Genomic DNA, 21,118 nt, shown 5'->3' on the forward strand with positions numbered 1-21,118 from the left:
GCGTTTACAACCCAACGAATAAAAAACACTCAGGTTCACAGCTTGGTAATTCGTCTGTGTTTGCGCTCAGCGCTGAAGCTACCCGAGATACCGCAATGAAAAAAGTTATCAGGAGACCCGAAACCATGGCCTTACTTATATAATTATCTTTGCACTTCGTGATTACGCAAAGATGCGCGTAGTCTTGGAAATTTAACGACACTGAAACTGTTCTTGTTACGAGTGGTAAAAGTTAATGGATTGAGACGCGTATATAGGCGGGCACCTAAGTGATCCGTTGTTTGCTGTGTCCAAGAAATCTCTTGTATCATCGTCTGGAAATCATGGTGAAACAGGCATTTATCCATTTGAATAACTGTTTTCCAAACGTTTCTTTAGCTGTATTTAATTACAGATTTTATATGAATGTCAACCTAAAAATCATTTTTCAATTAAAATATAAGCTGTCTTACAGAGTAATCCACTTCTGAAAACATTTCCCGTGTGCAGAATCTTCTCTCAGTAACGGTATTGCCAAAACAGGATGGTAATTCAAGATTAATGGATCACGATTGGTATTAATTCAGATTATTCTACATTGAAACAGAGATTCAGCAAACATCGATTTATTTCTAATTCGTACAGAGTTTTGATTATGCAGAAACTGTCCATTTACTGTTAATTAATGCAGATCGTGTTTATAGATGTGACGCTGTTCTAATATATCTGTGAGGGTTCCTTTCAGTGTAATTTTTAATATCTGTTAATGTTTTATCTGGTATGTATTCAGAACCAAAATTGTCGTGAAAAGTGGACTTTCGCATGCTTAAAAAATGGCAGAAAAATGGTGCTGCTAGTTGTGAAAGACTTGGTATATTATGGTTGGTAGGGAAACTTTATCGTAGTAGCCGTGATTAAAGCTTAAGTCTAGGTTAGATAACAATTTCAAAAATTTCTGTTACGTAATTATAGAGTACAAAAATTAAATGAATGTGATTATTGTTAATAGCAATTAACACATAGGCTACATGTTGAATATACTTTACGTATAGTTGAGGCACCTTATTTCTAGAACATGGACATTTGTACACAATTCCAAAAAAATGCCTGTATCCTTCAACTCCTATCTCCCATAGATCCCGCCTGACATTATCCTCCCATCTACGTCTAGGTCTCCCCAGCGGTCTCTTCCCCTCAGGCTTCCCAACCAGTACCCGGTGCACACCTCTTGTCCCATCCATGCGGTCTACATGTCCCGCCCATCTCATTATTTTCGACTTAATCACCCTGACAGATTTTTAAGCTCGTCATTAAGCAGTTTTCTCCATGTCCCATCGTCTTCTCTCCTAGGCCCAAATGTCCTCCTCAACACCATATTCTCAAACACCTGCAATCTGTGTTCCTCCCTCAGAGTGAGAGACCAGGTTTTGCACCCATACAAACCAACAGGCAAAATTATTTTGTAAACTTTAATTTTGAGGTTCCTAGAAATCAGACGGGGAAAAGTAACGAAGGAAGTCGTAATTTACAAATATGAATGACAGATCGCAGCACCAGTCATCCAGCATAACTCCCCACTGACATAACCTACGCGGTGTGACGAGGAGGTTGCATTACGAAGAGAAATGTAAGTAGTACTGAAAAAAGTAAATATAGATACGTAATACAGCATTTACGTAAATACTAATGTAAATATTACGTCTGTGACAGGATGCGTAGGAAATGGTAAATTAAGATAAACCACATGCAAGTAGAATTACGATCCCAAAGGACCCAATGCATGTATAAGTTTTAAACATTCGAATATGAAATGTAAAAAACGTAGCTTGTACTTATTAATAGCGTCTTTTAGGGTAAAAAATTTAAGAGTATTCGTCGAGGTTTTTGAAGCTTCTGTTCTATTAAATCTTTCGAAACCAACCTTCATATTCTCTACGTGTTCTTGTGAATAGGCTACATTAAACATGCATTTTAGCTGAAATACCGAGTGTCAGAGTGCAGTGGTTAGCACTCTGTTTTCGGAAGGCACACATTTCGAAGTTCGGCTGGGTCATTGACGGCTATCTCCATAAGATTTCGTATTCGGTAGGTCCTGGAGACCGGCCGAGGGTTTTTTGCGAGTTGGGTGATTCAGTTAGAAAAAAGGGGTGATAAAATTATTCACCTACACCGCCATAAGGACGTGTTGGTGCCTGCATATAAGCGGCTGCCTATTTTAATTGTCATGTCTCATGCAGGGTCGCCTCACTATTTGCATTACAGAATCGGGGCTGCTGTTGTAGCTACTAACCAGGAAACAATGGACAGTTCAGATTTTTTGATTCTGTGTATATCAAGTGTACCAAGAACACTGACATATTCTTGAAACTGAGGGAAATTGTAAAGAGCCCTGTTTTATTAGAATAAAATAGAGTTAACAGCTTGCTGTTTTTTAGTCACGACAAAATAATAGGTAACTGGATAGACGAGACTGTTGATCCTGGTCTTCCAAATTATTCCATTTCAAGAATTTAATGTCCAAATCATCATGATTCTTGCAGCTTAATATTGCCCTTCCATTATGTTAAATGTGGTAATTAAGTAAATTAATTTTACTTCAAAATGTATTGATATATTTGACATATTCTTTGATTATAATACAAATTCCTGTGACAAAACTGACCATTAAAAGTATGTTAGCACTGAGAACTCATTTAATTGTAGGATATTCTATTACATTCTAATGCACTTATTATGCAGTAAGTTATGCAACAAAGAAAATTTTATTACTATAGTGTGGGCAACATTTAAAACCCTGGAAACTATTTGACTTATGGAGATTCCACTTCCACACCTATTTTAGAAAAGTTTCTTCACCATTTGCTGATCATCACTCTGCAGCTACATTGTTGCCATAATTAATGTGACTTAATGATTCAGCACATGGTGAATTAATGTGTAAAAGTTGATCACAGTGGGAAGGAAACAAACAATATTGTGTAATAATGAGCATAATATTTTAGGAGTGCATAGTAAAACTGTCTTATGGTGTAGTGTGAGTACAGTCTGGTAATTCAGCTGATATTGTCATCTCCTTACTGGAGAAAGGTGAAGGGAGATGACATAAGCCACAACAACAAGCACACTGTTCTGAACTTTCCAAGGTTTTTCGGCACGAAGGAAAATTTATATTTAATGTCCATTCCATATAACATATTAAGTATTGGATGTTTCATAAGAAATACTACAGGTTTTAAAAATACATTAAAATATATATACTCAGTACCAGTATTGGTAGTTGAGCAGCAGATGGATTAGATTTTCTAATCTTTTCTGATATGTATAACAGATATATCTATGATCCAGTCTTACTGATTAAATGAAGTAAATTATGGGCTTACAAGGTTGGTATTCAGGGTGTTAAGTATGAAACATAAGTAAGGAACTCTCATCAGATAAAAATATGATGAGGTAGTTAAATCATATATATATGAAGTAGCATAAGAATTACTGAAGAAATATGATTAATTCCTGATTTCTGGATTTCATTACATACCTTGTGTCAGAATTATTGATTCATGACTTTCTATGATAATATGTAAATAGAAAATTATTAATGTTCATACATTTGATTGGTTTTCTGTTGCTGTCCTAGTTCTTGACTCTTAGCTCAAGACCCAGCCAGAATCCCCTGTCCACCGTCATATTGAAACCCTTCTTGGTTATTTGTATTGGTATGGGTGTCTTGGAGACCACTGTCAGATTGAAGCGGGACAATATATGGACCAATGCTATTTTGGATTCCATAAGTGCAAATCGGCTCCCTGGAACACGATAAGATGATATTGTTACCTGAAGGTAGTGGGGCAGAATGTTGAGTATTAACTGTAAAAGACCTGCTGTCGAAACAAAAATTAATATTCGCAGGTTCACCAAAATTGATACAGTGGGATGATATCTTTTATGAAGAGAGATTTCATCATTACTGATTCTACTGTGTAGGTATCTTGAACTAAGAAATGGAATAACTGGGAGTTTTGTACTTTTCCTCGGTCTGTCCATGTTACTGTATATTTCAGTAACCATGCCAACTGTTCCTCACATTCCATTAATCCGATATACTCATAGAAGTTTAAATGTTACTGTACAATGATTAGAATTATGGAAGGTCCAGGGTTTGAATCTTGGCCCAATAACTGGCTATTTACATTATACATGAAATACTGACAGAAGTTGTCATTGTGATTATTGTACTTACCAATACAGTTCCTTGGGCCAGACCCAAATGGCAGGTATGTGAAGTTTTTAATGCTTTGTTTATTCTCATCGCTAAACCTTTCAGGATCAAATTTCTCAGGGTCAGGGAAGTAGTCTGGGTCATGATGTAGGGCATAAATAGGTATCCAGACCCCATCTCCAGGCTTCAGGGTATAAGTTGGCTCAGTAGGCAATGTGTATGTCTTTACGCATTTTCTGTCTATCAACACTGCAGGAGGATACAAGCGTAGCGTTTCTGTAACATAAATCACAAGTGTATAAGCCGTTACACTTTATTACTTAAATCTTTAATGCGTGTCCAGTTTTGAATACGAGTCCAGAGACAGTCAGTCGTGGCCGAGGTTGTCCCTCTAAGCAAGTACTGGCATAGTATCTCAAATAAGTCGTGACTACTTTCTTGCACGTTGTTTGTGTTTCATGATTCGTGGTAATTCTGCGTCACTATGCAGTTGAGAAAGTGTCATTAAATAATTCCAGATTCACTCATTCATGTAGCGTTACTCACCAAACTTAATGGTGAAGTGGTTAACACTTCTGCATATTTGGGAGGTCATGGAGTTGTAACATGAGCCAAAGACTGGCTGTTTGGATTGAGGATTACGTTGTTTTTGTTTGTCATTGCAGGCAAACGCTGTTATGTTACCTGGAAGTGGCCATGGCCAGTTCCTTCCATATTTTTTCTAACGCATCATTCGCAGATCACCCTGCCATAAACTTTACATGACCAGTGCAGCTGATAAGTCATTTATTAAAAAAACAGATAATGAGCATTATTAACCACAGTCTGCACTAGTGATTAACTGTTGTAATATTTCCCATTTATTTGAAATTACTGAAGAATCATGATCTCACCACTGATTCAACTAAAGTGGCATTTCTTTTCCTGTCAATAGAACTCCTCATTCGTCTGTGTCACCTCTTTCTACCCTCACCACTTGTCATGATAAGGCAGGATAACCCATTTCTTGACCATACCTGAGATCACCATATCGAGGTATTTCATGCCGTGGACTGCCTCATATGTAAGATTTCCTTCGCCTTCTTTCATTGTTACGTCAATCTCTTCTTGGAGTCGAGACTGGATATCTGGATGCACTGCCAATTGATGGGCTGCGAAGCACAGCAGTGTGGAGGCCGTGTCAAAGCCCGCCAGAAAGAAAAGTACTACTTGTGCGGTGATGTCATCATCTTCCCATTCTGTTATAACACAAAATATAATTAGTTTGCAGTACCAATAAATTTTATTCTGTTTGGTCTTTGGACTTTGTCCTAAGTTCGGTGTTATGAAATTACACGACGTTCTGAGGACTGGATCTGTGCTCGTCTTCCGGTGTGATGAAGGGGAAATTTCTCTGATTTGGTTCCCCCTCATCAGCCATGATCTTCTGGTAGATACTGACTGATGTTTCAGATGTGGTTACTGCCTCTGTCATCACGGCAAGTTGCAAATCAGACCACAAACCATAACATCCCGTAAGACAGTCATCTTCAGAAATATTGTTCTTACAAAGAATTTATAAAATGGTGGAGAGAAAGAATTTAGAGAAAACGGACTGGAATGAATGACATTACGGTGTATGAGGATGGGGAACCTATGAAAATGGTTGGGAAAAAATATCCCCAAGAAGGAAAAGGAGAATGAGAGTGGAGTGAATTTTATCACTTACTTGGGATGACAGTCTTGCCATTGATTGCAGCATTTTCGTCTCCCTGAAGTGTACCTTTTTTGGCCTGCATGAGCAGATGAATCATGTCGGGTCGCAGAATTCCCTTCTCTTCCCGCACTGACATTGTGTCGTGCACCAGTGACCGGAAGAAGTTGGACAGAGCTCTTGACATGAATCTAATGCGCAGAAACTGATCGCATGTAACAGAGAAGAGACGCTGCAGATGCCATAATATTCTTACTATTAAGTGACAGTTTTATTCAACACGTACACATCGGAGCTGGGAAAATGTGGGTGACCATCACTGGCTCTACTCTTGAAGGGGCAGTGCACTGGAATGGAGAATCTTTTCCGTATCTTCCTTTGGTCTTCGTAGATCAGACTCAATTCTGTTACAACTTCAGACTTAGCCTTTTAAATAAACAGTTTTCCTTAGTTTCTGTGAATTTTTGGTTTGTGTTGAAAAACTAATGTTGGAAGTGTGTTACTATGCATTCTGTTAAGATGGGCGAACAGATTTAGTTTTTAAGAGTCAGTCTTCTCTTGTAATTTTCATTTTAGCCTAATCTAATGTATCCATTCACAGTTCTGAAGAGTGTTATTCCTGTTGCTTGAATTTGACTAATATCTGTTTCTTAATCTAAATTTCATTTCTGCACCTGTGTGGAAACTGACAAATTTCTTTGTAGAACCTGAATTTTTTTTTTTGCTTGTTTTGGTCATTTTGTTCCCTCCCCTATCCCTTAATCTTGATTTCCCTTAATTTAATTTAAGTTAAATTAATTATGTTTGATGGTTTGATAAGGTGTGTGATGAGAATATTTACAGTATAAACAGTGATTGTTAATATTTTTCAGAAATTTAAGGAATGATAATTCTGCAATTCTAAATAATGACAGATATTCTCTATTATTATTATTATTAGTGTTCTGTCTGACGACAGGTCCATATGAACAGGATCCTTCCATCCTTTTCTCGTACTGGGACCTTTTCATATACGTTCTTGGCAGATGATCCAGAAGTGGAGAAACCGGGGGAGCCCCTGGAGGAAAACTCCGTAGTGCCTAGATCACGGCCTTGCCCAACACAAGTTATAAATTCTGGCACCGCCGGGAATTGAACCCGGGACCCCAAGATTACAAGGCTAGCGTTTTCACCGCTAGACACTGATAATAGACAGATTTCTCAGACTTGCAGATAAACTAACTCTGTGGTGGTACAACCTGCACATCCAACATCAAAGCCCGCCACCAGCCACATTCCTGAGCCAAGTCTATCCATTTACGATCCTCACAGCCCACCAACCTAAGATCCATCTTGATATATTTCCTCCTATCTCCTTGGTGTGCCCAGTTGCACAATATTCAGATTTTATTACAAAATTCTTACCTTCATGAGTTTGGGGCTCATCATGAAGCCAAAAATTATTAGAGCTTTGATACCTCCAAAATTTGTAAAATCTCTTCCCATCTCAAAAAACTCATTTTTGGGTTGGTTTAGTGAATCACACCCAATTCCAAATGCTGATGTCGCAATTACATCATTAGCGTATCTTGTAAATAGATCTTTCATCTCCACAGCCAGAATATTGCCTTCTAAAACACAGAAGAAATATAAGGAAGTGAGGTTTCAGGTTCTCATGGTGGGAACCCGGAAGGTGGCTTGTCTTCTAGATTCTTGTGCCTGTAGTCTGGTAGAAGTTATCCAACATTTCACAGGCCCCTGCAGCCTCCATCATTCTCTTGATGTTGGAGGCAGCAAGCATCTCTGAATTGACAAAAACTTCTGCCAGACTATACAGTGAAACAACTCAGAAGACAGTCATCTTAAAAAAGAAGTTTGATGCATTCACTTGAAAACTGATGTAATGTGTAAATAGTTTATTTAAATTTCTTTTCTTAGTGACATGTGGCTTTGTTCCTAAGCTTATAATTATGGCAAACAGATTTGGTATAAAGTAGCCATTCAATAGAAAATTTTTAATATCCTGCTCATTTACTGATATGTGAGGAAAATAATTTTACTACGCATCCTAAGTGTCAGATATACAGGTAGGACTCAGTTTGCGCCGCTTCATTTTATGCCGGAAACATCGCGAACCTATCCCCAGCATAAACCGAGTCGTACCCGTATTGGTTATTTCTTGAGCTGATTTCTAATTGCATGTGGCACATCCAGTATCAGATGATCATATTATTAATAATTTCTGCTGATATTCACTGGAGTACTTTATGAATTACATGACCTAAGCTGTCATTTTGTAAGGACTCAACAGCATGTAACTATGATCAGGTTTTTAAGTGTTGGTATTTGTACTTCCACATAATAATCTGTTTGTAATTGCAAGAGTTACAGGAAAAAGTAGTCACATTTATGCTGTAGTATCACTTGCCTCTCTCTATCTTGCAGCCTTCCACTGACAGGTTCTTGTCCTTGATACATTTCTCCAGGAAGTCACCTAGCTGTTTGCCGCATTCTGTTACCAGTAAGAACATGTTCTTCATTTTGCTTGATGTGAAGGCAGGACTCAGAGTGGTTCGCATGTCCTTCCATCTTTGTCCTGTAAATTGTGAGAAGTGAAATTAAACTTGTACGTTCTCTAAATTAGATTTATCCTTTGCTTAGGATGCATGTATACACACACTTTATTGGATGAACCATACAAATCACAAAGTTCCTTACTGTGTAATATCTCCCCTTCCTCACTTACTTATTCCTTTCAAGGCTGCAGTTCACGTTCATCCCTTCAGGACTATACAAGCATTATTGTAGTCTTTACTGTTGTGGGTAGCGTATTATGTGGAAACATTTTTGCATCCATCAAATCTAAGCAAAAATAGAATACATAAAATAAAAACTTACCTTTAAGATTAAACAGGGCCCTTCCAAACAGTGGTTCGGCATTTTCGTCTATAGGATTTCGATGATTCAGAAAGTGCTCGAAATCTTTCACGGTCACCATTTTTATGAGCTCGGGATCTCGCAACAGTACAACTGGATTCAGAAATTCATACACACCACCATATTTATGGCCTTCAAGCTTGTTGTACAAGTCAACAACAAAGTCAGGGAACGAGAGTTTCCGAAGTGCCACTGGTCCCATGTTGCCAAGAAATGGGACGGTCTTGAGGCAAGGTATATTCCTCTTGGAGAAGTGATTGTGGGTCCAAGTACCAATTACGTAGACAACTACGGCTAAAAGACTGGTGCCCAGGGTCCATACCCATAGCGACTCTATCATCGTGATTTCTCTCGCCTTAAAATCGATGTATACCTGGGTTTAGAAAAGTAAAGCACCAAATTTTTTGTTCCTTTGTGTGCAGTTGTGTGTTTTGTTCTTAGCTGGCTTCAATGTGATGGAAGATCCACTAAAATAAAACAGAAATATAGAAATTAATGCTTTTATAAATGATATTTTTACCAATAATCCAATAACCAACAAGCTTTAAAGTAGTGATATCAAATTTTATGAAAGAAATCAGTTGTATTTACAGAGTCATTGGTACCAATACATTAGAACACTGTGCAAATCCCAGAAATGAGATTTTCATGGCAATGAAGATGTCTTCTTGGTTTCAGTTCAGTGTGGACTCGTAGGTAGATACCAACGTTTTAGGGGAACATACTGCCTCCATCATCAGCCCTGAAGGTGGAGTCATTATGTTCCTCCGAAACGATGGTATCTACCTACGAGTCTACTTGTTGTTACGACCCAGAAGACCAACATCGACAAGTACCGAAATGCTCTTGTGGTGAAGAGTATGATTCCGACTCTAATGCCTGGCGTCGAATCTTGATCTTTTGGTCCGATGGTTTATTCGTAGGATACGTCATGAAAGTTTCTTAGTTGCAGTGTTTCTTTACTGTCAAATGTGAAGATGGGGGATTATGTACTGTGCAGCCTGTCTGAAGGTATGTTATTGATATTTGCCTAAAGAACCGAGGACGACAGAGTTCGGTCCAGCTCAGGTGTGCGCTCTGCCTGAGACATGAACGTGGTACTTACCAGAACAGGTCAGACGTATTACCTGAGGTGACTAGCTCAGTCCTGCAGCTGGTAGTAGCCTGTCACTTCACTGACTGAGCTCGTACATTGCTTTGGTTACTCCAAATTGTCTTTCACAGTGCTGCGTAGGACGAGGGCATAATTTGTTTTTGTTCCGACAATGACCTTGAAGCATATCATGTACGTAATGCTCTTCATAGAACAGATGAACAATAAAAATACCAGTACTGCGTTATCTTTAATAAGGATTTACCTCAGGGCTGTGCAAAGTTGGCGGCATGATTTCATTTCTGGATGTTTAAAAACATCACCCCAGAAGAAACTGCAGTTTATTACACACTCACAAATAAGGTGAGATATTTTTATGAATGTTCCATTCCTTTAGATATGGCCCTGAAATTTCATTTCACGGATCACTTTGCTCCCCAATAAGGCCATGTTTGGACAATTCGACATTTTTGTTTTGTTCAGCATACATTTTCAATGTAATCTATAATTTTTATTGATATTATCTGAAATGATATCTATAACAAGGGAAGTACTTTTATCAGGGGTCAACATACCAGTGATGGTACTGAATAAATGCGCATTAGATGAATTCACTCCTTTATAATTCGGGTTACCGTTGTCGACAGTTAACAGACCTGTTCTGAAGCATGAATGTAGTAAACTTTACATCGTGTATTGATTGCATCAGAAAGGTGGAAGCGAGCAGGGTTTGTGGGATGAAAGAGATTGAAGAGACCCTTCGGAGATCCAGGGTAACAGATTGTGAGAATGTGAATAGGATTCTTTACGACGTAGGACACGAGACGAATGTGGACTTCTGTAATGGCCCCTCGGATTCCCGAGACGTTATATAACCTCTGCAGACGGAAACCTTTGAACGAATCAATTTAAAATTTGTATCTGAAACTTTTTTCGGTATTCTGTGTTATTTAATGACATGTGACGAAATATAAATGCTGCTGATTATAAATCGTTGTTAGAGACGTCGCGTATTCTTTGGAAAGATACAGGGTACTTGCACGATTACAACTTGCAAATCTGGTTACGTACATACCTTGCTGATAGAAGATATAAAAGGCTGTACAGATGCTCTATCATACTTACTGGAAGGTGACAGCTGATGTCCAAAACCATGACAGACGCAGCTCTTCCAAGTACTGCTCCTAGGGAATTGATAAGATTGAGGTCTCCGGGAGACGTGGACCACGAACGTCTTACGTCACGCAAACAGTTCTTACGTAACACACTGCAATGCCAGGTGTGGCTACAACTTATTTTTCATTCTTTTTTTTCAGAATCTCATACGAACTTCATGGAACAGAGTCCTTTACAAGCTAGCAGTTGCTCAGCCGGGAAAGAAATTGCAACGATTTTATGGAATCGCAATGTTCACTCCTGTGTTCACATACGCCCACTTTCCAAACTGGAAGACCACCAATTGTTGCGACTTCTTGTTCAGTGTAGGTATTAACAGCAGCGTTTCATATCCCGCGGGCACATTCTGCTTTCGCAACCTGAAGGCGTGGTGTGCCGTATGTACAAATATATGCTGATTCATTATTAACGTTACTGTATCAGCTGAAGAAGTTACTTGGCATTAAATTAGATGAGAATGTGGTCGTACACGGAGCTGTGAAAGTAAGTGGATGGAAGCTTTTGTGACGTATTAACTGCTTAAAGCTCAGGACGATTCAAAGCTCTCATTAAATACGTATGGGGGTTGCTGGGGAGGTTATTTGCAGCTTAAAATGTTTCTGCAGTTTCTGCTTGACGACTTTTTACGTTGACAGGGGCTCCTCGTTGTGAGTTTGTGGAAGTATTTTAGGGTAAAAAATTTAAGAGTATTCTTCGAGGTTTTTGAAGCTTCTGTTCTATTAAATCTTTCGAAACCAACATTCATATTCTCTACGTGTTCTTGTGAATAGGCTACATTAAACTTGCATTTTAGCTCAAATACCGAGTGTCAGAATGCAGTGGTTAGCACTCTGTTTTCGGAAGGCACGTCGTTCGGAGTTCGGCTGGGTCATTGACGGCTATCTCCACAAGATTTCGTCTGCGGTAGGTCCTGGAGACCGGCCGAGGGTTTTTTGCGAGTTGGGTGATTCATTTAGAAAAAAGGGGTGATAAAATTATTCACCTACACCGCCATAAGGACGTGTTGGTGCCTGCATATAAGCGGCTGTATGACAAGTGTTTTGGCCAATAGTGAGATTTCACAGGAAAACGAAGTACGTAATTGTTGAGTGCTTATTGGCAATATAACCTATCATGGCACCGTGAAATTGAAATAGTTTATAATTCCTCTTGTAATGTGTGTTCATTATCTCATTGACTACAATTTGTATACTATAAGTAACTTGAAAATAGACCTGTACTTTGGTTTCAGTAATTACTGTACTGTGGTTTATTTATACTTCAGACTATTGCATTTTATACATTTCTTAAATGGACGTGGTTCAAGTTATGTAAAATATATGAATATTATTTAATATCAGAAACATTTTCATTTTATGCGTTGAATGACTAAAAGACACTGTTTTATGAAGATTAAAGTGTCAGTGGTGTGTAGAACGTACGACCTTGTTGATACAGTAAACCTTCTTACCGACTGTGCTACTGCGTCTATCATCATCCTCTATGTTGTTTATGTGCCTATGATTCGGAGATGGCAGCACAATGCGCATGACGCCTTGTGCCAATTTTATTACATTGGTTTGTACATTTTTATTTGGGAAATCAATGCTTTGCATATTCATTGATTGTAAGTGACAGCTGTTGTATAGTATGTGATTCGGAGGAATATTCGCTGGAAATAGTGTCTGTGCCTTTGTTTCATTAGAATCTGTATATAGGTCACGGTCGTGGATGTTTCTGAACTTGAGTGTGAAGGCAAGAAACATCTCAATGTCTACCAGGACTTCCTACGATGTAGTTTACATGCTTCTACGTGTGAGATGAGGAGAATCTTTTGTGGTTCCCGTGTATGTGGTCTGCAACGGAATTAGTGGTGGAGTGGGAAGGATGTTCATTCTCAGCTGGAATATGGATATGATAAAAGTAAGTAATTATCGTGCCATGTGTACCTCCACATAATTAAATTTGTACTGTAGTTGACGGATTTTTTGTGAAACTTGTTGGGGAAAAAATTGAGCTTACTGTCCTTTAAAATTTCGTCATATTGTGAGGGGAACCGCACCATAAGAGCAGACAAATTTGGATTGAAGGTTATGCATCTAGAGGCTATTGTACTTTTGTGCTGCCTATTTTAATTGTCATGTCTCATGCTGGGTAGCCTCACTATTTGCATGACAGAATCGGGGCCGCTGTTGCAGCTACTTACCAGGAAACAATGGACAGTTCAGATTTTTTGATTTTGTGTATAAGTGTACCAAGAACACTGACATATTCTTGAAATTGAGGGAAATTGTAAAGAGCCCTGTTTTATTAGAATAGAATAGAGTTAACAGCTTGCTGTTTTTTAGTCATGACAAAATAATAGGTAACTGGATGGATGAGACTGTTGTTCCTGTTCATTCAAATTATTCCATTTCAAGAATTTAATGTCCAAATCATCATGATTCTTGCAGCTTAATATTGCCCTACCATTATGTTAAATGTGGTAATTAAGTGAATTAATTTTACTTCAAAATATATTGATATATTTGACATATTCTTTGATTATAATACAAATTCCTGTGACAAAACTGACCATTAAAAGTATGTTAGCACTGAGAACTCATTTAATTGTAGGATATTGTATTACTTTCTAATGCACTTATTATGCAGTAAGTTATACCACAAAGAAAATTATATTACAATAGTGTGGACAACATTTAAAACCCTGGAAACTATTTGACTTATGGAGATTCCACTTCCACACCTATTTTAGAAAAGTTTCTTCACCATTTGCTGATCATCACTCTGCAGCTACATTGTTGCCATAATTAATGTGACTTAATGATTCAGCACATGGTGAATTAATGTGTAAAAGTTGATCACAGTGGGAAGGAAACAAACAATATTGTGTAATAATGAGCATAATATTTTAGCAGTGCATAGTAAAACTGTCTTATGATGTAGTGTGAGTACAGTCTGGTAATTCAGCTGATATTGTCATCTCCTTACTGGAGAAAGGTGAAGGGAGATGACATAAGCCACAACAACAAGCACACTGTTCTGAACTTTCCAAGGTTTTTCGGCACAAATGAAAATTTATATTTAATGTCCATTCCATATAACATATTAAATATTGGATGTTTCATAAGAAATACTACATTTTTTAAAAATACATTAAAATATATATACTCAGTACCAGTATTGGTAGTTGATCAGCAGATGGATTAGATTTTCTAATCTTTTGTGATATGTATAACAGATATATCAATGATCCAGTCTTACTGATTAAATGAAGTAAATTATGGGCTTACAAGGTTGGTATTCAGGATGTTAAGTATGAAACATAAGTAAGGAACTCTCATCAGATAAAAATATGATGAGGTAGTTAAATCATATATATATGAAGTAGCATAAGAATTAATGAAGAAATATGGTTAATTCCTGATTTCTGGATTTAATTACATACCTTGTGTCAGAATGATTGATTCATGACTTTCTATGATAATATGTAAATAGAAAATTATTATTGTTCTTACATTTGATTGGTTTTCTGTCGCTGTCCTAGTTCTTGACTCTTAGCTCAAGACCCAGCCAGAATCCCCTGTCCACCGTCATATTGAATCCATTCTTGGTTATTTGTATTGGTATGGGTGTCTTGGAGACTACTGTCAGGTTGAAGCGGGCCAATATATGGACCAATGCTATTTTGGATTCCATAAGTGCAAATCGGCTCCCTGGAACACGATAAGATGATATTGTTACCTGAAGGTAGTGGGGCAGAATGTTGAGTATTAACTGTAAAAGACCTGCTGTCGAAACAAAAATTAATATTCGCAGGTTCACCAAAATTGATACAGTGGGATGATATCTTTTATGAAGTGAGATTTCATCATTACTGATTCTACTGTGTAGGTATCTTGAACTAAGAAATGGAATAACTGGGAGTTTTGTACTTTTCCTCAGTCTGTCCATGTTTCTGTATATTTCAGTAACCATGCCAACTGTTCCTCACATTCCATTAATCCGATATACCCATAGAAGGTTAAATGTTACAGTATAATGATTATAATTATGGAAGGTCCAGAGTTTGAATCTTGGCCCAATAACTGGCTATTTACATTATACATGAAATACTGACAGAAGAAGTTGTCATTGTGATTATTGTACTTACCAATACAGTTCCTTGGGCCAGACCCAAATGGCAGGTATGTGAAGTTTTTAATGCTTTGTTTATTCTCATCGCTAAACCTTTCAGGATCAAATTTCTCAGGGTCAGGGAAGTAGTCTGGGTCATGATGTAGGGCATAAATAGGTATCCAGACCCCATCTCCAGGCTTCAGGGTATAAGTTGGCTCAGTAGGCAATGTGTATGTCTTTACGCATTTTCTGTCTATCAACACTGCAGGAGGATACAAGCGTAGCGTTTCTGTAACATAAATCACAAGTGTATAAGCCGTTACACTTTATTACTTAAATCTTTAATGCGTGTCCAGTTTTGAATCCGAGTCCAGAGATAGTCTGTCCTGGCCGCGGTTTATTATGGTTTAAGTCAGTCCCTCCAAGCAAGTACTGGAATAGTATCTCAGAATAAGTCATGACTACTTTCTTGCACATTGTTTCTGTTTGATCACTATGCAGTTGAGAAAGTGTCATTAAATAATTTCAGATTCACTCATTCATGTAGTGTTACTCACCAAACATAATGGTCAAGTGGTTAACACTTCTGCATATTTGGGAGGTCCTGGATTTGTAACTTGAGCCAAAGACTGGCTGTTTGGATTGAGGATTACGTTGTTTGTGTTTGTCATTGCAGGCAAACGCTGGGATGTTACCTGGAAGTGGCCATGGCCACTTCCTTCCATATTCTTTCTAACGCATCATTCGCAGATCACCCTGCCATAAACTTTAGATGACCAGTGCAGCTGATAAGTCATTTATTAAATAAACAGATAATCAACCATATTAATCAGAGTCTGCACTAGTGATTAACTGTAATAATATTTCCCATTTATTTGAAATTACCACCACTGATTCAACTAAAGTGGCATTTCTTTTCCTGTCAATAGAACTCCTCATTCGTCTGTGTCACCTCTTTCTACCCTAACCACTTGTCATGATAAGGCAGGATAACCCAGTTCTTGACCATACCTGAGATCACCATGTCGAGGTATTTCATGCTGTGGACTGCCTCATATGTAAGATTTCCTTTGCCTTCTTTCATTGTTATGTCAATCTCTTCCTGGAGTCGAGACTGGATATCTGGATGCACTGCCAGTTGATGGGCTGCAAAGCACAGCAGTGTGGAGGCCGTGTCAAAGCCCGCCAGAAAGAAAAGTACAGCTTGTGCGGTGATGTCATCGTCTTCCCATTCTGTTATAACACAAAATATAATAGCTTTTTAGTGTGCAGTACCAATAAATTTTATTCTGTTTAGTCTTTGGACTTTGTCCATCGTTCTGTGTTATGAAATTACACGACGTTGTGAGGATTGGATCTGCTCGTCTTCCAGTGTGATGAAGGGGAAATATCTCTGATTTGGTTCCCCCTCATCAGCCATGATCTTCTGGGGTATTGTACCATGTCGTCTGGTAGATACAACTGACGTTTCAGATGTGGTTAATGCCTCTGTCATCAGGGCAAGTTGCAAATCAGACCACAAACCATAACATCCTGTAAGATAGTCATCTTCAGAAATATTGTTCTTACAAGGAATTTATAAAATGGCGGAGAGAAAGAATTTAGAGAAAACAGACTGGAATGAATGACATTACGGTGTATAAGGATGGGGAACCTATGAAAATGGTGGGGAAAAAATATCCCCAAGAAGGAGAAGGAGAATGAGAGTGGAGTGAATTTTATCACTTACTTGGGATGACAGTCTTGCCATTGATTGCACCATTTTCGTCTCCCTGAAGTGTCCCTTTTTTGGCCTCCATGAGCAGATGAATCATGTCGGGTCGCAGAATTCCCTTCTCTTCCCGCATTGACATTGTGTCGTGCACCAGTGACCGGAAGAAGTTGGACAGAGCTCTTGACATGAATCTAATGCGCAGAAACTGATCGCATGTAACAGAGAAGAGACGCTGCTGATGCCATAATATTCTTACTATTAAGTGACAGTTTTATTCAACACGTACACATCGGAGCTGGGAAAATGTGGGTGACCATCACTGGCTCTACTCTTGAAGGGGCAGTGCACTAGAATGGAGAATCTTCTCCGTATCTTCCTTTGGTCTTCGTAGATCAGACTCAAATCTGTTTCAACTTCAGACTTAGCCTTTTAAATAAACAGTTTTCCTTAGTTTCTGTGAATTTTTGGTTTGTGTTGAAAAGCTAATGTTGGAAGTGTGTTACTATGCATTCTGTTAAGATGGGCGAACAGATTTAGTATTTAAGAGTCAGTCTTCTCTTGTAATTTTCATTGTAGCCTAATCTAATGTATCCATTCACAGTTCTTAAGAGTGTTATTCCTGTTGCTTGAATTTGACTAATATCTGTTTCTTAATCTAAATTTAACTTCTGCACCAGTGTGGAAACTGACAAATTTCTTTGTAGAATCTGAATTTTTTTTTGCTTGTTTTGGTCATTTTGTTCCCTCCCTTATCCCTTAATCTTGATTTCCCATAATTTAATTTAAGTTAATTTAATTATGTCTGATGGTTTGGTAAGGTGTGTGATGAGAATATTTACAGTATAAACAGTGATTGTTAATATTTTTCAGAAATTTAAAGAATGACAATTCTGCAATTCTAAATGATGACAGAAATTCTCTAGGCATTGATAATAGACACATTTCTCAGACTTGCAGATAAACTAACTCCCTGATAGTAGAACCCGCAGGTCAAAGGCCAAAGCCCGCCACCAGCCACATTCCTGAGCCAAGTCTATCCATTTACCATCCTCACAGCCCACCAACCTAAGATCCATCTTGATATATTTCCTCCTGTCTCCTTGGTGTGCCCAGCTGCACAATATTCAGATTTTATTACATAAAATTCTTACCTTCATGAGCTTGGGGCTCATCATGTAGCCAAAAAGTATTAGAGCTTTGAAACCTCGAAAATTTGTAAAATCTCTTCCCATCTCAAAAAACTCATTTTTGGGTTGATTTAGTGAATCACACCCAATTCCAAATGCTGATGTCGCAATTACATCATTAGCGTATCTTGTAAATAGATCTTTCATCTCCACAGCCAGAATATTGCCTTCTAAAACACAGAAGAAATATAAGGAAGTGAGGTTTCAGGTTCTCATGGTGGGAACCCGGAAGGTGGCTGTCTTCTGGATTCTTGTGCCTGTAGTCTGGTAGAAGTTATCCAACATTTCAGAGGCCCCTGCAGCCTCCATCATTCTCTTGATGTTAGAGGCAGCAAGCATCTCTGAATTGACAAAAACTTCTGCCTGACTATACAGTGAAACAACTCAGAAGACAGTCATCTTAAAAAAAATGTTTGATGCATTCCCTTGAAAACTGATGTAATGTGTAAATAGTTTATTTAAATTTCTTTTCTTAGTGACGTGGCTTTGTTCCTAAGCTTATAATTATAGCAAACAGATTTGGTATAAAGTAGCCATTCAATAGAAAATTCTTAATATCCTGCTCATTTACTGATATGAGGAAAATAATTTTATTACGCATCCTAAGTGTCAGATATCAGTTAGGACTCGGTTTGCGCCGATTAATTTTACGCCGGACATCTCAGGAACCTAACCCTGGCGTAAACCGAGTCCTACCTGTATTGGTTACTTCTTGAGCTGATTTCTAAATGCATCTGGCATATCCAGTATCAGATGATCATATCATTAATCATTTCTGCTGATATTCAGTGGAGTGCTTTATGAATTACATGACCTAAGCTGTCATTTTGTAAGGACTCAACAGCATGTAACTATGATCAGATTTTTAAGTGTTGGTATTTTTACTTCCACATAATAATCTGTTTGTAATTGCAAGAGTTACAAGAAAAAGTAGTCACATTTATGCTGTAGTATCACTTGCCTTTCTCTATCTTGCAGCCTTCCACTGACATGTTCTTGTCCTTGATACATTTCTCCAGGAAGTCACCTAGCTGTTTGCCGCATTCTGTTACCAGAAAGAACATGTTCTTCATTTTGCTTGATGTGAAGGCAGGACTCAGAGTGGATCGCATGTCCTTCCATTTTTGTCCTGTAAATTGTGAGAAGTGAAATTAAACTTGTACGTTCTCTAACTTAGATTTATACTTTGCTTAGGATGCATGTATACACGCACTTTATTGGATGAACCATACAAATCACAAAGTTCCTTATTGTGTAATATCTCCCCTTCCTCACTTACTTATTCCTTTCAAGGCTGCAGTTCACGTTCATCCGTTCAGGACTATACAAGCATTCTGTAATATTGTAGTCTTTACTGGTTTGGGTAGCATATTATGTGGATCTATGAAATATAAGCAAAAATAGAACATTTAAAATAAAAACTTACCTTCAAGACCAAACAGCGACTTTCCAATCAGTGGTTCGACATTTTCGTCTATAAAAGAACGGTGATTCAGAAAGTGCTCAAAATCTTTCACGGTCACCATTTTTATGAGCTCGGGATCTCGCAACAGTAGAATTGGATTCAGAAATTCATACACACCGCCATATGTATGGCCTTCAAGCCTGTTGTACAAGTCAACAAGAAAGTCAGGTAACGAAACTTTCCGAAGTGCCACTGGTCCCATGTTGCCAAGAAATGGGACGGTCTTGAGGCAAGGTATATTCCTCTTGGAGAAGTGATTGTGGGTCCAAGTACCAATTAAGTAGACTACTACGGCTAAAAGACTGGTGCCCAGGGTCCATACCCATAGCGACTCTATCATCGTGATTTCTCTTGTCTTAAAAATCGATGTATACCTGGGTTTAGAAAAATGAAACACCGAATTTTTTTTTCCTTTGTGTGCAGTTGTGTGTTTTGTTCTTAGCTGGCTTCAATGTGATGGAAGATCCACTAAAATAAAACAGAAATATAAAAATTAATGCTTTTATAAATGATGTTTTTACCAATAAGCCAATAACCAACAAGCTTTAAAGTAGTGATATCAAATTTTATGAAAGAAATCAGTTGTATTTACAGAGTCATTGGTACCAATACATTAGAACACTGTGCAAATCCCAGAAATGAGATTTTCATGGCAATGAAGATGTCTTCTGGGTTTCAGTTCAGAGTGGACTCGTAGGTAGATACCAACGTTTTAGGGGAACATACTGCCTCCATCATCAGCCCTGAAGGTGGAGTCATTATGTTCCTCCGAAACGATGGTATCTACCTACGAGTCTACTTGTTGTTACGACCCAGAAGACCAACATCGACAAGTACCGAAATGCTCTTGTGGTGAAGAGTATGATTCCGACTCTAATGCCTGGCGTCGAATCTTGATCTTTTGGTCCGATGGTTTATTCGTAGGATACGTCATGAAAGTTTCTTAGTTGCAGTGTTTCTTTACTGTCAAATGTGAAGATGGGGGATTATGTACTGTGCAGCCTGTCTGAGGGTATTTTATTGATATTTGCCTAAAGAACCGAGGACGACAGAGTTCGGTCTAGCTCAGGTGTGCGCTCTGCCTGAGACATGAACGTGGTACTTACCAGAACAGGTCAGACGTATTACCTGAGGTGACTAGCTCAGTCCTGCAGCTGGTAGTAGCCTGTCACTTCACTGACTGAGCTCATACGACTCGTACATTGGTTTGGCATTGTAAATACTCCAAATTAACCTTCACAGTGCTGCGTAGGACGAGGGCATAATTTGTTTTTGTTCCGACAATGACCTTGAAGTATATCATGTACGTAATGTGGAATTACAGATAGTTGAAGCGCTTTCATCACATTCTGACAGTTGTACCCATAAAATGAGGGAGGTCACATTACCCGAACAGAAAAGTACTCGAAAAGGAGTACTGTGAAGTGACGATTAAAAACGCTACAAATGGCAGTGAAGTCAGAAGTAGAGTCACGCGTTTACAACCCAACGAATAAAAAACACTCAGGTTCACAGCTTGGTAATTCGTCTGTGTTTGCGCTCAGCGCTGAAGCTACCCGAGATACCGCAATGAAAAAAGTT

The 21,118-nt window shown here is 38.3% G+C and overlaps 2 protein-coding genes across 5 annotated transcripts; both read right to left on the reverse strand.

Moving 5' to 3' along the window:
- Window positions 1-589: 589 nt before the first annotated feature.
- Window positions 590-11,166, reverse strand: LOC147874823 (cytochrome P450 9e2-like). Of its 3 annotated transcripts, none has more exons than XM_087342946.1 (8): window positions 11,023-11,166; window positions 8,766-9,271; window positions 8,296-8,463; window positions 7,293-7,498; window positions 5,904-6,093; window positions 5,212-5,433; window positions 4,217-4,471; window positions 590-3,782 (listed from the first exon to the last, which is right to left on the reverse strand). In XM_087342946.1, exons 2-8 carry the CDS (start codon window positions 9,142-9,144, stop codon window positions 3,610-3,612), a joined length of 1,593 nt encoding a protein of 530 aa, XP_087199072.1. In that variant the 5' UTR covers window positions 9,145-9,271; window positions 11,023-11,166; the 3' UTR covers window positions 590-3,609. The 3 variants fall into 3 exon arrangements, with proteins under 3 accessions (XP_087199072.1, XP_087199071.1, XP_087199073.1); XM_087342945.1 differs by lacking the exon at window positions 11,023-11,166 and adding an exon at window positions 9,910-10,049; XM_087342947.1 differs by lacking the exon at window positions 11,023-11,166 and adding an exon at window positions 9,932-10,048.
- A 2,388-nt stretch (window positions 11,167-13,554) lies between these two features.
- On the reverse strand, window positions 13,555-20,811 carry LOC147874824 (cytochrome P450 9e2-like). Of its 2 annotated transcripts, none has more exons than XM_087342949.1 (8): window positions 20,666-20,811; window positions 19,499-20,005; window positions 19,034-19,201; window positions 18,037-18,242; window positions 16,901-17,090; window positions 16,183-16,404; window positions 15,206-15,460; window positions 13,555-14,768 (listed from the first exon to the last, which is right to left on the reverse strand). In XM_087342949.1, exons 2-8 carry the CDS (start codon window positions 19,875-19,877, stop codon window positions 14,596-14,598), a joined length of 1,593 nt encoding a protein of 530 aa, XP_087199075.1. In that variant the 5' UTR covers window positions 19,878-20,005; window positions 20,666-20,811; the 3' UTR covers window positions 13,555-14,595. The 2 variants fall into 2 exon arrangements, with proteins under 2 accessions (XP_087199075.1, XP_087199074.1); XM_087342948.1 differs by having other exon boundaries at window positions 20,644-20,803.
- Window positions 20,812-21,118: the final 307 nt, after the last annotated feature.

Source organism: Zootermopsis nevadensis, unplaced genomic scaffold (genome assembly GCF_977971745.1).
Source record: "Zootermopsis nevadensis isolate Lab colony 2312 unplaced genomic scaffold, Znev_1.0 Znev_ptg000004l, whole genome shotgun sequence".
Taxonomy (NCBI): Eukaryota; Metazoa; Arthropoda; class Insecta; order Blattodea; family Termopsidae; genus Zootermopsis; species Zootermopsis nevadensis.

Bases quoted from the DNA above. Each gene is read 5' to 3' on its own strand.
- LOC147874823 (XM_087342946.1), bottom strand. From the start codon at position 9,144: ATGATAGAGTCGCTATGGGTATGGACCCTGGGCACCAGTCTTTTAGCC. The intron at 5,434-5,903 runs GTAAGTGATAAA...GTGTTATAACAG, and splicing joins TGGCAAGACTGTCATCCCAA to AATGGGAAGATGATGACATC. The intron at 3,783-4,216 runs GTAAGTACAATA...ATCGTGTTCCAG, and splicing joins TGGCCCAAGGAACTGTATTG to GGAGCCGATTTGCACTTATG.
- LOC147874824 (XM_087342949.1), bottom strand. From the start codon at position 19,877: ATGATAGAGTCGCTATGGGTATGGACCCTGGGCACCAGTCTTTTAGCC. The intron at 18,243-19,033 runs GCAAGTGATACT...TCTGTGTTTTAG, and splicing joins AGGCTGCAAGATAGAGAAAG to AAGGCAATATTCTGGCTGTG. The intron at 17,091-18,036 runs GTAAGAATTTTA...ACATGCGATCAG, and splicing joins TGAGCCCCAAGCTCATGAAG to TTTCTGCGCATTAGATTCAT.